Source organism: Crinia signifera, chromosome 9 (genome assembly GCF_055691185.1).
Source record: "Crinia signifera chromosome 9, ASM5569118v1, whole genome shotgun sequence".
Classification (NCBI taxonomy): Eukaryota; Metazoa; Chordata; class Amphibia; order Anura; family Myobatrachidae; genus Crinia; species Crinia signifera.
Window position 1 is genome coordinate 115,451,952 of NC_139225.1, and position 17,122 is coordinate 115,469,073.

Genomic DNA, 17,122 nt, shown 5'->3' on the forward strand with positions numbered 1-17,122 from the left:
TTATCGTGAGTATAATCCGATGCTTTCGGTCAGTGTCCTTTACAAATAAAGATGTTTTTAGCTGGCTATTGTTAAGGTTAATGTGTACATCCAAAAAATCAACATCATTAGAGTCAATTTTGAAGGTTCGTTTAACCACGCTGTTAGATTGGTTATGCGTATCCAGGACCCTCCTCAAAGTGGTATCCGACCCCTTCCAAACAATAAGCAAGTCATTGATAAATCACACATAATAAATTGATTGATGGTAAAACAGTTGTTTCTCAAGATGGTACATAAAGGCATTTGCATAGGATGGGGCCACATTGGACCCCATCGCCACACCCCTTTTTTGGAGGTAGTACTTACCGTTAAAATAAAAATAATTCTGTGTAAGCACTAGCTCCAATAATTTCAGAAATAAAGACAGCGGGGGACCATTGTACAGTGCATTATCAGTCAGCAATAATCTAGTGGCCTCTATCCCTGCATCTTGTGAGATGCAGGTATAGTGGCTCACAACATCGATGGTACATAATGTTGCATCAGGTGGGAGGGGACTCAGATCTTGCAGACCCACCAAAAGATCTGTGGTGTCCTTTAAATCAGAAGGTATTGATTGAATACATGGGTTCAATAGAGAGTCTAAGTATACTGTTATAGGTTGAAGGAGCGACCCCCTAGCAGAGATAATTATCTATTATTGGTGTCTGCATTGTTGTGGATTATATGCTGGTTCCATCCAAGGCACCGCAGGTATTACTTTACCAAGTTATTCACTGAATATAAAACATCAAAATAAAGCATTGTATTTTTGCACTTTAAAAAGTTTCTGAGTGCCACCTACATTGGAAAGCTTAATTTGTGGGGGGAAATACCTGTTAGGGTTTTGGGTGTAACCTCACCGCCAGGACCGCTGTTTCGAACGGCAACGGCACACCCTACACTGACTCTGTTGACCTCCTCGGACAGGTGACTGTAGTCTGTGGGAAGCTAGGCTTCTCCTGTAGTCGCCACATGCAAAGGAGTGAGTTAGGCTTGCTCCAACCTCGATGCAACCAGGTCTTAAGTGGCGACCATCAGAGCTAGTGCCAAGAGGAGATCTAGCTAACTGGCGCTATCTGGGAGGAACACCCTGCCTAACGGCAGCTGGCCAAGGAGGGGGAGTGTGACTCATTTGCAGACACCAGACACAATGGAACCGGGGTGCCTCCAAGCTACAACACACCAAAGTAAATAATAAGTACATAAACACACGGTAAACCAAAACAAGCGTATACCCACTACCATGGGTTTCTTCACACCTGGAAGAGCTGGACCAAGGGAAAATATAAAGTAACAAAGGAAACAGGTCCGCTCACCCACAAGTGAATAACAAAAGGAATATGGCAGCTTGCCAGAACTACTGTATATGAATAAATAAAGAACAGAACCTGGCTCCACTGGAGCACTTACGTGACCTGAACTGGATACACAGCGTCAGGGCCACGACACCCAGCTGCACCAGATGGAAGAGTGCAGGCTTGACTTGACCCCGTATTTGCAGACTTTGTTTAATTCTATATTGGAGGGCAAGCCCCCAAATAGAGAATTTAATAAAGCAAGAATTATAGTAATCCCTAAAACTGGGAAAGACCCTACCCAGTTATCTTCTTACCGACCGATATCCTTACTCAATCAGGACTTCAAAATATTGACGGCCATTATGGCAGAGCGACTGCAAAGGGTACTCCCTAAGTTGCTGCACCCAGCTCAACTCGGGTTTATCCGGGGCAAGTCGTCAGTCCACAATGTCCGCCAAGCAATTGCAGCGATAATCCAGGCGGAATCCAATTTAGAGGGGCAATCCATAATAATAAGTTGCGATGCGGATAAAGCATTTGACCGGGTGTCCTGGGCTCACCTTCTTAGAGTATTTCACTCCCAAAATCTAGGGGTTGGTTTTACCACTTTCTTTCGAAAAATGTATGCATCTCCTACAGCAATTATAACGGTGAATGGAGTAAACACTCCAGAATTCACCCTCTCCCGTGGGACTAGGCAAGGCTGCCCATTATCCCCCTTGCTGTTCGATTTGGGGATAGACTCCCTGATAAGATCCTTTTACCTGGATAATACGTGGAAAGGTATTCAGATTGGTCAAACAACATTAAAGGTATCAGCCTATGCTGACGATCTATTATTATATTGTTTAAATCCACATATGGAAATTCCAGGCATTATGCAAACCTTCCGAGAATTTGAACAGGTGTCTGGGTTTAAAATAAATAAAACAAAGACCAAGGCCCTAGCACTCCATAATAAAGCAAAAAAGGGGTGGGGAGAAGATTTTCCTTTTTCATGGGAACCTTCGTCACTAAATTATTTGGGAATTAGTTTATCTAAAAAAACACAAGATATCTATCATAATAACTTTCAACCTGTCATAGAACGAATCCTAAGGGATCTCAAATCATGGAGATGTCTCCCAATATCATTTATTGGAAGATGTAACCTGATTAAAATGGTAGCATTCCCACGCCTATTGTATTACATCCAAAATTTGCCATTTCTTCTTAAGAAAGAAGATTTTAAAATATTGAATAAGGCGATTAGAAGTTTTGTATGGGTAGGGAAAAAACCTCGTATATCAATGACCAAACTAAGTCAAAAAGAAAACTTAGGAGGGATAAATTTACCATGCATACATAGTTATACTCTTGCAGCAAATTATAGATATGCTATTGACTGGATAAACAACACAGATAATTACGCCAATGTTCCGATAGAACAAGCGTTCTGTCCAAACATCCCATTAAACAGTCTCTTGCATATAAAGCCTGCAAAATTTCCACCGAATCTAATAAATAATCCTTTAATAGTAACTACCTGTAAAGCATGGAAAATGACCCGGTCCAGACAAGGAATGTCCCCATACAAATCAATATTCTCTTCGCCTTATTATAATACAATATCTCAAGAACCTCTGATTCAGAATAAAAAATCAGTACAGAAATGGAGAAACGCAGGTATCGGATCAATAATAGATGTGGTAGATTTAAAAGACGCCTCAATGCTATCAATGGAAGGGCTAAAAGAGAGGTATAAGGATTTAGATATCAATATCTTCCAATATCAGCAAATGAGAAGCTATCTGAATGATGAAGAGGTAAAACCATTAAAGAAAGATATAACAGAAAGCTTAGAAGTAATGGTACGAAAAGCAAAGGGGAAAAAATGTACCACATCAATGCTGTACGCACAGATTAGGGGGCAAATCCAGGCGGACAACATAACATCGGGGTTGGCAAGATGGGAAGAAGATCTGCCTGGGCTGACCAGTCGGTCTGTGCTCACAGCATTTATGCGTATAAATAAAAACTTGGTGGAGTCATCCTACATAGAAATGCAATATAAACTGTTGCATAGAGTGTATTACACCCCTAAAAGGAGATATCAAATGGGTATAACTACAGATGCCAATTGTTTTAAGTGCCTGGCTTCAGATGCAAATTTGTTACATTGTATGTGGGGTTGCGGGGAAGTAAAGAATTTCTGGGGCACAGTAACCCAATATGTGCAAAATACATATGATATTAAAATACCCCTTGGACCGGAATGGGCAATATGGGATATAGATCCAGAGTATAGACAAACAAAACTATCCCAGGGACAGCGGCTATTTCTAGCCAAAATTGCTGCAGCAACAAGGAAAACGATCCTTTCCCAGTGGATACTAAGAGACACATTAACAATAACACTACTAACCCCTAGAATTGAATACCTATTCAAAATGGACTGGATAGAAATGAATAACAACAAGGAGAAAAAGATAAATACATTTTTTGATATATGGCTTCCATATGTCAAAACGCTACCACCACATACAAAAAGTCTGCTGAAGAAGTCAATTGCACTAACAAAATGGTAAAATGAGGAGATAACCTCGAAAGGAGTAGACCCATTCTGAGAAAGGGTAGAAGTATAAACAGATAAATAAATACTTAAACAATTAGCATGGGCATAGTGAGATAGAAAAGAGAGAATTCTAAAAAGGTGCAAAGGAGGCGTCAAAGAAATTGATAAATAAGAGATTTTAACCGGAAAGGAGATAGGTGCGAACAACTAGAATAACGGTACAGGAACAAATGATACTGTGAATATTGAATGTATTGTATGTAATATATGTATTGTATGTGAAATGTTTTAATGTTTGTATTTGTGAAAGTAATAAAAAAAAAAAAAAAAAAGTTTCTGAGTGCCACCTACATTGGAAAGCTTAATTTGTGGGGGGAAATACCTGTTAGGGTTTTGGGTGTAACCTCACCGCCAGGACCGCTGTTTCGAACGGCAACGGCACACCCTACACTGACTCTGTTGACCTCCTCGGACAGGTGACTGTAGTCTGTGGGAAGCTAGGCTTCTCCTGTAGTCGCCACATGCAAAGGAGTGAGTTAGGCTTGCTCCAACCTCGATGCAACCAGGTCTTAAGTGGCGACCATCAGAGCTAGTGCCAAGAGGAGATCTAGCTAACTGGCGCTATCTGGGAGGAACACCCTGCCTAACGGCAGCTGGCCAAGGAGGGGGAGTGTGACTCATTTGCAGACACCAGACACAATGGAACCGGGGTGCCTCCAAGCTACAACACACCAAAGTAAATAATAAGTACATAAACACACGGTAAACCAAAACAAGCGTATACCCACTACCATGGGTTTCTTCACACCTGGAAGAGCTGGACCAAGGGAAAATATAAAGTAACAAAGGAAACAGGTCCGCTCACCCACAAGTGAATAACAAAAGGAATATGGCAGCTTGCCAGAACTACTGTATATGAATAAATAAAGAACAGAACCTGGCTCCACTGGAGCACTTACGTGACCTGAACTGGATACACAGCGTCAGGGCCACGACACCCAGCTGCACCAGATGGAAGAGTGCAGGCTGGGAATGACTGGCAGGACTGGACAAGAAAGATACGCTGACCAGAACTGGGACTGGACCAGGACACACTGCAAGAGGCAATGAACTCCCTGCAACAGAAACAGTAAAACTATCACCCGCTTCTCTACACATTTTACTCACAGCTCTCCTATACTCAAACACTCAGTGACTACCTTCGTCCGCATACTCCTCTCCATCATTGGCCTCAAGCCTCTTATAGTATGTTAATTGAGTCCTCACTACTTATATTTAAGCTGTAATGTCCATTAAACTGTGGCGCTCTTTTTTTGTACTCTATTTTTGTTATTTATTCAATGTTATGCCAAGTTTTGACTCCCTGTACTGTTCCTTTGTACGGCGCTGTGAAACACTTGTGGCGCCTTTAAAAATAAAATTATAATAATAATAATAACAATAATAATAATAATAAAGAATGCCTTAAGAAGGGCTCATGTGATCAAGACACCTGTGAACAATCCAGCCCAACTCCCAGACTGGGATAATGAGGTCAGACTTGTGCATAAATCAGATCAAAGGATACTGGGCTGTAATGGCACAGACTCACCACTGGAGGCCACCAGAGAGTCAAATAACTAACACAGAAAAACAGAACACAGAACTGACACGACAGAACTGAGCCATAATTAATGGCTCCTAACAATACCCCTATTTGGAAAGGCAACAGAGTAATCTTTTTTTAATATACCTGTGTGTTCTGATCATAGGCCTAATTCACACCTGAGCTCATGGCTCTGAATTGGCAAGATGAGCAATTATCAATAGACCCATAGTATGCATGTTCAAGGCCATCCTGCAATAAAATTCTTCTCTTTTTTTCTAGCTGTTTGAGCACTAGGTGATTGACAGGAAGCTGGTGATTGACAGGAAGCTGGTGTTTGTGTGTGGTGACTGGACGTTTTATGGAAGTGTCAGGGAAAACACAGGCATGCCCAGGCATTTAGGGTGTGAAATGATCACGCGGCTCCAAAATCAGCAGCCCAGCGATCAGGTCTGAATTAGGATATATATATTTAATATTGTTTGTATTGTGTTACAGTTTACTGGACGTAATAGACACTGGGAAGCCCTGTACACAGTACTTTGGTTATTGTCAATGGAATCTAAGTTGCCAGCTCCGAGAAGAGAAATGTTTCTCCCTCAATTTATTAATGGTCGTAACAGACAAATATAGGAAAGTAAAGCCCTTCATCTTCTATACAGCAGCTAAAGATATAGGTAAGATTTGTTTTTCAGTTAGATTGGGACTTATACTAGCTAGTAATACATTCATGGTATGATATACTAGCTAGTAATACATTCATGGTATGATATACTAGCTAGTAATACAGTCATGGTATGATACACTAGCTAGTAATACAGTCATGGTATGATATACTAGCTAGTAATACAGTCATTGTATGATATACTACCTAGTAATACAGTCATGGTATGATACACTAGCTAGTAATACAGTCATGGTATGATGTACTAGTTAGTAATACATTCACGGCACGATATACTACCTAGTAATACAGTCATGGTATGATATACTACCTAGTAATACAGTCATGGTATGCTATACTAGCTAGTAATACAGTCATGGTATGATATACTAGCTAGTAATACAGTCATGGTATGATACACTAGCTAGTAATACAGTCATGGTATGATGTACTAGTTAGTAATACATTCACGGCACGATATACTACCTAGTAATACAGTCATGGTATGATATACTACCTAGTAATACAGTCATGGTATGCTATACTAGCTAGTAATACAGTCATGGTATGATATACTAGCTAGTAATACAGTCATGGTATGATACACTAGCTAGTAATACAGTCATGGTATGATGTACTAGTTAGTAATACATTCACGGCACGATATACTACCTAGCAATACAGTCATGGTATGATATACTACCTAGTAATACAGTCATGGTATGCTATACTAGCTAGTAATACAGTCATGGTATGATATACTAGCTAGTAATACAGTCATGGTATGATACACTAGCTAGTAATACAGTCATGGTGTGATATACTAGCTAGTAATACAGTCATGGTATGATATACTAGCTAGTAATATAGTCATGGTATGATATACTAGCTAGTAATATAGTCATGGTATGATATACTAGCTAGTAATATAGTCATGGTATGATATACTAGCTAGTAATACATTCATGGTATTATATACTAGCTAGTAATTCAGTCATGGCATGATATACTAGCTAGTAATTCAGTCATGGCATGATATACTAGCTAGTAATTCAGTCATGGCATGATATACTAGCTAGTAATACATTCATGGTATGGTATACTAGCTAGTAATATAGTCATGGTATTATATACTAGCTAGTAATACATTCATAATATAAAATACTAGCTAGTAATACATTCATGTATCATATACTAGATAGTAATACATTCATGATATGATATACTAGCTTACGGGCGTAACTAGACCTTTCTGGGCCCCTTAGCAAAATCTATTATCAATATCGATATAAATATAACCAGATGGACAATAAGTGAAGTGCGCAGTTTACGTACTCTCTCCGTAACCTGCTGACCCTTTAATCCTAGCTACGTGCGAACAAAGCGTAGCGAACGTTTCTCGTGTATTGTACACGCTAGACCGATACTTGTAATTAAGTATCCTTTCGCAATACTTGGTACCCAAACTAAGAATACCTTTAAGGACTATGTCCGTATTACACCTTTGTCGCTATATGCGAATAAGAGTCAAGGCAAGAGATTAACTCAAATGTAAGGAGATAGAGTCTCCAAATTATGTATTTAGTCCCTAGCGGACAGCAGGGTGGTACAGAAAGAAGAACACAGTATAACACAGTATACAGTTGGTTTAACAATACTAAATACACTTTTAACTACTATGGGAAAAGAAACAGATACAGAATATAATCAGCCTAACTACATACAGGAATACAAATGTTACCGCCGTCATATCAAATAGCGCAGCGCAGTCCGGTCGAGCTCGCTAGGTTCAAATAGAACTTAGCTCGGTCAGGATGGAGGAGGGGGAAAAGCAGTGAGCCGAGCCAGCCAGGGATCGCTACTTTTATAGTGTCCACACAAAGAGAGGTCAAAGTTAGTTTTCATTGGTCCAAGAGTTCAAATGTCAGGTCCTCGTGGATTGGAGCAAAGGGGATGCACTTTAAGTGGATTGGTGCAGAGGGAATGTGCTTCTAGATACTTTGTTAGCTGGCATCGTCATAGGGCACGGGTGTCAAACACAAGGCCCGCGGGCCAAATCCGGCCCGCCAGACCTCGTCATGTGGCCCGCGCGAGGAGATAGCACGCAGGGGAAGTGTGTCTAAAACAGGAGTGCTGCGTCCACGTCCGCCTTACCTGTTCCTCCACTGTCGGCGGCCATGTTCCTGTAGGCACATATGTATGCGGCTACAGAAACATGGCCGCCGGCCTCCACGGCTACGTGGAGGAGGGCCCGGCCGCCTGTTCCCTCTGATGCCCGGCAGTGACAGACACTGGGTGGGAACGTCATGACGATGACGCCGCCCGCCCATGCGTCTGTAGAGAAGTAGGAGCAGGCAGGGAAGCTGGACCGGGAGTCGGGGACAGTGTGGCCGCAGCAAGCAGTGAAGAAAAGCTGGAAGCCGCAGGAGCTGCAGGACAGACGGAGAAACAGTAAGTGAGGATGAGGATCACACTCACAATAAAAGATATATATATCTGTTGTTTCCTGAGGTGTCCCCGTGTATAATAATAATAATAATGCCATGACACCACAGGCTGCTCCTCCTGTATAATCATTTATGTGTCATGGCATTACTTTTATTATATTATACAGGGGGAGCAGTCTGTGGTGTCATGGCATTATTATTATACAGGGGGAGCAGCCTGTGGTGTCATGGCATTATTATTATACAGGGGGAGCAGCCTGTGGTGTCATGGCATTATTATTATTATACAGGGGGAGCAGCCTGTGGTGTCATGGCATTCATTTTATATTATACAGGGGGAGCAGCCTGTGGTGTCATGGCATTATAATTATACAGGGGGACCTACAGATACAACCGGCCCTTTGAGGGTGACCAAACTGCTGATGCGGCCCCCGATGAATTTGAGTTTGACACCCCTGTCATAGGGGATCGTAAATCAACCACAGGAACTGGTTACAACCAGGGCCGGATTTGTGCCTAGGCCCATGAGGCACCGGCCTCAGGGCGGCACCAATTAAGGGCGGCAGGCAGGCTGACATTCTGTTAAATTTCACATCTGGAAATGGCTCAGGCTCACTGCTGCCGACGCCTGCCCATTGGCTACTCTACACACACACAGTCTATTGGCCGCTGTGTATCCAGCAGCTGAGCTGAGCGGCACGCAGATCCTCCCTGCGCTCAGTCAGTCACAGTGTGAGAGAGACTGACGGAGACACTGTGCTAATCACTGTACTAATAAGTGCCTCCCTCCCTTCGGGTCCTCCATACAGTGAGCAGTCTTAAAAAAATATTGAGGTGGGCTACAGTTAAATTTTAATGAAATATATAAATAACAATGTATATACATATATGATTACATTTAAATATTGTGCCTAGGGGCGGCCTGACCCCTAAATTCGCCCCTGGTTACAACTTGATCCTTTGTCTTCCTCAGTTCACATAGAAAGAACCACTAAGCGAGACGAAAAACGGTGTATTGCCCTGCTGAATATAATAAATCACAACAATTTGGAATGGTGGAAATAACACAATATTGGCTGGAATAAAATGAATGACGGACACACTGTTTGTTTTGTAAATTTATGTAATAAAAAATTATAAAAAGATACATTTAATTACATACAAAAAATAGACAATACATATAAATAAATTGATCTAATATATAAAATATAGCAAATTAACTACTGAACTGGGATCCCGGTCTTATAAAATAGCTTAGCAGCACCTGTTGCCAAATTATGGTACCAATATATGTTCTCCAATTATTATCCGTTTGGATCAAACAGTACGCAAAAAGACATTTTTTTTTTTTTTTTTTATTGTGTAAAGCGCATGCAAACGCTGCACAGACACTAGCCTGCAATGTATTTACTGGATTATTATTTTCTTTTTTTTTTTAAATGATTTTATTTCTTTTTACAAACTTACAAATATACATTTACAATACACAGACATTTCATTATTTTAAATGCTCTGAACATATTTTTTTCCGCTGTCTTCTTTCAGCACTTAATGCATGGTAGGTTAATCAAAGCATATTATTATGGTCTCTTAACATTTTACACACTACATTTACATAAAACACGACATACAATACACACTCGACATATATTTTTATGCATTTTGCTCTTTTGGACAATAGAATATGATTTATTTTGTCTTAATCGTGGTGTTTGATACCGGATTGCCTTATTTATTTTCTATAGTCCAGCTGTAAGGGGGGGGGGAGGGAGAAAGGGGGGTGGGGGGGTGGGAATGGGGGAGGGTGCTTTTCAAATCATTATTCAGTTTTTACTGAAATAGGTCAGGTTGGAGTTTTGGGTTATCTGAGTTCGAGTTTCTTTCACCTTGCTATTCTAATGGCAAATTGTGGTATATTAGCCATGGGGCCCATGTTTCTTTGAAAACTTCTACCTTGTCTTCTACCAAACTGGAAAGATGTTCCATATGGAAGAGGTGCCATATCATTTCTTTTATTGCTATTTCCGGAGGTGCCCTCTCCATTTTCCAGTTAACCGCTATTTTTATTTTTACCGCACTTAACACATACCATATAAATTTCTGAATGGGGTATCTTACCCCTGGAATATTCATAGGAAGTAACATAAACTCAGGAGCCTTTGGGAGTCTAATTCCTACTACCTGATAGATCAACTCAGAAGCGAATCTCCAGGTTTCCCGAATTCGAGGGCATTCCCAAAAGATATGGATTAGATTACCGCTATGTCCACACATCCGCCAACAGCAATCTGTTGTCCCTGGATATATGCGCTTTAGTCTATTTGGGGTCAAGTACCACCGGGAGTATATTTTAAAAGAGTTTTCCCTGAATCTGATAGATTGTGAGACGGATATCAGATTTTTTCTAATCTTGACCCAGGTCTCTGGATCTAATTGCTTCCCCAGGTCCGTCTCCCAAGATAACTCATGTGGCTCCCGAGTTTGCTTCCCATGATATAACAGAAGTTGATACATTATTGTAATCAATCCCTTAGAGGTTGTCCTCTTTTGGCATAAGTCTTCAGTTTTTGTTTTTGACTGAATTCTTTGTTTTTGTTGAGTGCGGGAAAAGTAACTTTTTATCTGTAGGTATTGATAGAACCCCAACTCGGGGACCTCATATTTTGATTGTATCTCCGCTAATGACAGAAAGTTCCCTGCTATTTCTAATTCATTTATAAATAGGATTTCTGCTTTTGCCCACATATTTTAAAACAAATGTTCGCTACTAAGAGGGAATTGGGGGTTATCTCGTAGGGGGGACAGTATAGCAGGGGTAGATGTTAATTTATAATCTTTGTTCAATTTATCCCACAGAGATAGGGAGAACTCGACCACGGGAGTTTTCTTTACAGCTGGAGGCCTCAGGCTCTTAGGAACCCACGGTAGTGATGCTATTGAGAACACTTTTAATAGCTCTGATTCCAATTGAACCCATCTGCGGGTTTCTCTATTGGAGTGCCATAAGATTATTTGTGAGATGTGTGCTGCACTATGATAATATCTTAAATTTGGGACCCCCAATCCACCTTCCTTAGTACCCCTTTGTAGGGTTTTCAAGCGGACCCGAGGTCTTTTACCCTGCCATAAGAAGCGAGAGATCAAATTCTGCCAATTTTTGAAGGTTGATGCCGGGATCCTTATAGCTAAGGATTGGAATAAATAGAGCATACGTGGTAGAATGTTCATTTTCAGGATGTTTGCTCTACCCGTCCATGATAGATGTATATTAGTCCAGTCCTTAAGATTGTTTGTGATTTTAGTTATTAGGCTGGGGTAGTTCGCATTATATAGTTGATGATAATTTTTTGTTATATTTATTCCCAAGTATTTAATTTGGTCTTTTTTCCACTTAAATGTATAAGCTGCTTCAATGCTCTCCTTCACATTCGAAGGAAGCTGAAGCTCCAGCACTTCTGTTTTTTCAGTGTTTATCTTGAAATTTGAGATTATACTAAATTCATGTATTACCTCGAATAGTTTATTTAAGGACTCTACCGGCTCAGCTATCGTCAGGAGTACATCATCGGCATATAATGCCGACTTGTATTCCTCCGCTCCAATTTTTATACCTTTTATTTCCTTCTCATTCCTTATTATAGCTGCCAGGGGTTCGATCATGAGAGCGAATATCATAGGGGACAAAGGGCACCCCTGCCTTGTTCCGTTCCTTATTACAAATGGCTGGGATTTCAGTCCGTTAATTGTTACATTCGCCTCAGGGTTCTCATATAAGGCCTGAATTCCTATCAGGAACCTTCCTCCAATTCCAAATTTCGGAAGGAGGCTGTTCATGTATGGCCAGGAGACCCTATCAAAGGCTTTTTCCGCGTCTAAACTCATAATAAGGGACGGAATTTTTGACTCATTAATAAACGCAATCGTGTCTATTACTCTCCTAATATTCTCGAAAGCCTGTCTGTTTGGGATAAATCCCACTTGATCTGGGTGTATTAACAAATTAATTACTCTCGATAGTCGGTTTGCCATAATTTTTGCGAACAGTTTAAGATCTGAGTTTAACAATGATATCGGTCTAAAATTGCTACATAAAGTGTGATCTCGGTCGGGCTTAGGTATTACTATTATTTCTGCTGATGTGGTTGCTAAATCCAATGGACGTCCTTCCAAGACTGACTCAAATAATATCTTCAGCTGGGGGGCGAGGGTCTTGGTAAATGTTTTATAATATATGGCCGAGAAGCCGTCCGGTCCAGGTGCCGAGGCATTTTTTAATGTTCTAATGGTTTGTTCAACTTCTTCCTGCGTAATGGGAGCATCTAATGTAGCCGCCTGAGATTCAGTCAGGGACGGTAATTTACCCAGTGCTATCAGCCTCTCAAACCGACTATCAAATTCTTCATTATTTATTACGTTCGGAATGTTATAAAGTTTATAATAAAAATCCCTAAAACATTGAGCAATGGCCTGGGGATCTTGAACCAGGTTGTTTTTGGCATCCCTTATTGCAAAAACGCGGTCTCTTTGCCTGCGCTTCCGAATACGGTGAGCCAGGAGGGAGTCGGCTTTGTCCCCCTTTGAATAGTATTTGTATTGTAACTATTTCATTGTTTTTGCTGTTTTTTCTGAATATAATTGATATAGTTGATTTTTTAGCGATAATAATTTACTAAATAGGCTGCGATTGGGGGTATTTTGGTGTCTAATTGTCAATTCGCTAATTTGTTGTTCTAGATCCCTAATTAGTTTTTCTTCTTTTATTTTTTGTATCTTAGTGAGTTTCATTATTTGGCCCCTTATTACCGCTTTATGCGCTTCCCAAATTATTGTAGGTGGCATACCTATTGTGTTGTTAATTTCAAAAAATTCTACTAAAGATTTTTCTATCTCCTCTCTATATGATTGTTTAGCAAGTATAGCCGAATTAAGTCTCCATTTGAACCCCGTTGTCTCCATCCCCCTCAACTGGATTGATAGTGAGACTGCCATGTGGTCGGACCATACCACGGGGGTGACCCATGCTTTCTGGAGATCTCCCGCTAGTTTTATATCCACAAAAAAGAGATCTAGCCTAGAGTAAACCTTATGGGGAATTGAATAATGAGTGAAGGTAGTCTCATTGGGGTATAAAACCCTCCAGGCATCATACCAGCCGCTAGATGTAACTTTTTCCTTCAATCTTTTTGATTCCTGACTAACTGAATAGCTAGGTGGGTGTTTTGCTTTTCTATCCCACTTTGGGTCCATAATTGCATTAAAATCACCCCCGATAATTGTTTTACCCTTTGCTATTTTATTGAATTGTTTAAAAAAATCGGCATAGAAACTCTTTTGTTCTGCATTGGGGACATAAACTGACGCTACTGTTAATAAATTGTTCATAACTGAAAGCACTGTTATGTTAAACCGGCCCTTAGGGTCCGAGTACGATTGTTCTACTTTGTAAAGTAGGGATTTATGTAGCAATATAGCTGTCCCTTTTTTTTTTTTTTCAAAAGTAGCATAGTAACCCTCTGGAAACATTTGTGACGTCAGTACTGGGTGTTCTTTTTTAAAATGTGTTTCCTGTAATAACAGGATCTTTATTTTTTGTTTTTTAAAAAACTGTTTCGCCATAGCTCTTTTCCATGGGGAGTTAAGACCGTTGACATTCAGTGACATTATATTCAAAGTCATGGCGGGGACCTATGAGATTTTCTTTTCAATGGCTGGTGGTTTTTATGTTTGCCCTTGGCCCAGGTACGCTCTATGTTGGAGGAAAGATCTTTAGGGTGGGGCTTAGGAATCCATGCTCTCCCATCATAGAACCTTGAGGGAGGGGACAGTTTAAACCAATGGGAAATTTGAAAACACCCAAGGGAGGGGGGGGGGGTACAAAGACAATTAAGGTAACATATATACGAACACATAACAAAAAACACAAACAATTTGATGCGTCACACCGCATCTCTATGGCCGTTAAATTGACCTAAACGGCGATCCTAACTATATTGGTGGGTGTCTGCCCGATTTGGGCAAAGGTCCATCTAGTTTGGAAGATCTCACAGTGGGGGGGGGGGGGGGTAGGGAGTTTATACGAAAAAGCGAGAGAAAAGGGGAGTCGAAGGGTGTTCTTCACCTATCCTCCGTTATTCCTTTTTCACAAGGACATTTAAATTTTCCAAATAGCATGAGAGAAACTGGCGGGGAAGAGGAGGAGGCGAGAGAGCAGGGAGAAAAAAAAAAAAAGGGGAGGGGGGGTTGAACAATAAACTTCTATATATATGTTTGTGTCCTTTTGGGAATTTTAAGTTATATCATGATAGACACATGGGGCTACAATTTTCCGTAATAATAGCATCCATATCCCAGGTATAGTTATTTGTTTCTCTGGCCGCCTATTGCCTGACCGCGTGAGGTACACAAACAGTGATATATCAATTAATGTGTTCATTCTCCCTTTTCTTTTTAACTATTTCAATATCCTCCTATAAGGCTTTATTTCAGATTATTCTTGACCCGCACATAGTGAGTAGGAGAGAATCTGATATTATGGTGACCTAGTCCTTATTTTTAGAAGAGGGAAGGAGGGGGAGGTGTTTCCGTGTGTGTTGCTTTGTCTTAATCCCATTCTAGGCCAGTTTTTCAAAAGCGTCCAGAACTACAATTAATTATTTTTCCTTTATGGTGAAAACAGTGGGTTGTATACAGAGTCTTGTATCGATAGCCAGTTAGCAATATTTCAGGGTATTATTATTACCTAGGGTAGATACTTCTCTGTACACAGTGGACCTCACTTAAATTAGTGCAGGTACGGTGCTAGATTAATTTCAACTTCATAGGTGACCAAGGTGAGACATACATATGAAACAACTTGCTTATAACTTAAATACAATTCCTAAACCTGTCCAGACTGACGCCTGAGTCGCTATGTTCGGGCCGGGTGCCTTTAAAACCTTAAAGAATGCCTATAAAAAGTACTTTATAATAAAAACGAGATTACAAAAGCCCTCTGATAGCCAGTTATTTTCTATGGGAACAAGGTACAAAGCCCCTGTCATATCTATTTGCATTTTCTTTCTCCCTTCTTGCTACGGCTATATCAATATGGTGTAAAGGACAAGAGAGAAAAATATAAATAAGTGAATAAATAAATACATAAATAATGAGAGAAAAAAAAAAAATAAGAATAAAAATAAAAAAAGGTGTACACTAGTGTATCATTATAGCACTACGTGAACGCCATTGTCCGACCAATGGCCCTATAGGTGATTCAAACCGAGTGTTATCTCCAAGTGATTCCCCCTTCAAATTTAATTTTTATAAAACCGATCAAATATCCCATTTATTTATACTTCAATAAGCCTTTGCACATTGATTGGTCCCGTCTGGGCATCTTCCCTCCCGGAGGGCCTATCCGTTCAGGGGGCCCCTGGGCAAGGGAGAGAATTAGTAGTTTCACCTTCACAAATAATTTTTATATAATAAAAAAAAAAAAAAAAAAAACGTGTAGCCCATTTATTCATAATACTGTGAATCTTTAAGCAGTAATTGGTCCTGTCTGGGCAGTCTCCCCCCTGGAGAGACTGTTCATTCAGGTAGTCCCTAAACAAGGAACTGTGGAAATCCCAAAAAAATAAAAAATAAATCCCTGTGCAAATCCAAAAACCAGCCCCAAACTTTAATTATATCTATCATATCAATATTTCAGGGTATTATTATTACCTAGGGTAGATACTTCTCTGTACACAGTGGACCTCACTTAAATTGGTGATAGTACGGTGCTAGATTAATTTCGACTTCATATGTGACCAAAGTAAAACATACATGTGAAACAACTTGCTTATAGCTTAAATACAATTCCTAACCCTGCTCAGACTGACACCTGAGTCGCTATGTTCGGACCGGGTGCCTTTAAAACCTTAAAGAATGCCTACAAAAAATACTTAATAAAAAAAAAAAAATGCAAGTAAATACAAAGAAATCAATTAAATTGTTTTGAACCGACAACTTCACACCTTGCCAATCAACTGTTGTTCAGCTGAAGTCACATTCATATAACCTTTACACCCCTATAAAATTTTTATAAGTACTACCTCGGCATTATGTGCCTTACTAGCAAGTATTTATGTTATGAACATAAACCGACAGTCCAAAGGGGAGAGAGAAAAAAAAAAAAAAAAGGGGTCTCTTATTCGAGAGAGGGAAATAGGCCAAAATTATGTTTTAGTCCATTCTGTATTCGGAGGTTTATCGGTGTCTGTCATTTTCTTTGTTTCCTTTCGGCTCGAGGTTTGTGGGCCGCTGCCCAGGCCCATTTCTTCTAATGCCGTCATGCCAGAGATAGGATCCTTCAGAGTGTATTTTTTACCATCGAAGGTGAAATTTAGGGCGAAGGGAAAACCCCATCTGTATCTTATTTTCTGTTCTCGTAGGATTCTTGTGATATTTCCCATCTCTCTCCTTTTTCTTAGCGTGGAAGGGGCCAGATCTTGAAATATTAGTATGTTAGAATCTTTATACTGTATGGATGGAGTTGTTCTACTTATGTCCATGATTTTTGATTTAATG

General features: G+C 40.1%; 1 protein-coding gene across 1 annotated transcript in view; it reads left to right on the forward strand.

The window, feature by feature from the left end:
- The window catches only part of LOC146035864 (interleukin-13 receptor subunit alpha-1-like), a 96,785-nt gene that overhangs the window by 64,465 nt on the left and 15,198 nt on the right, over window positions 1–17,122 (forward strand). The window contains exon 6 of the mRNA XM_083159551.1: window positions 5,960–6,138. Coding sequence (XP_083015677.1) covers window positions 5,960–6,138 — 179 coding nt within the window. The remainder of the gene's footprint in view (window positions 1–5,959; window positions 6,139–17,122) is intronic.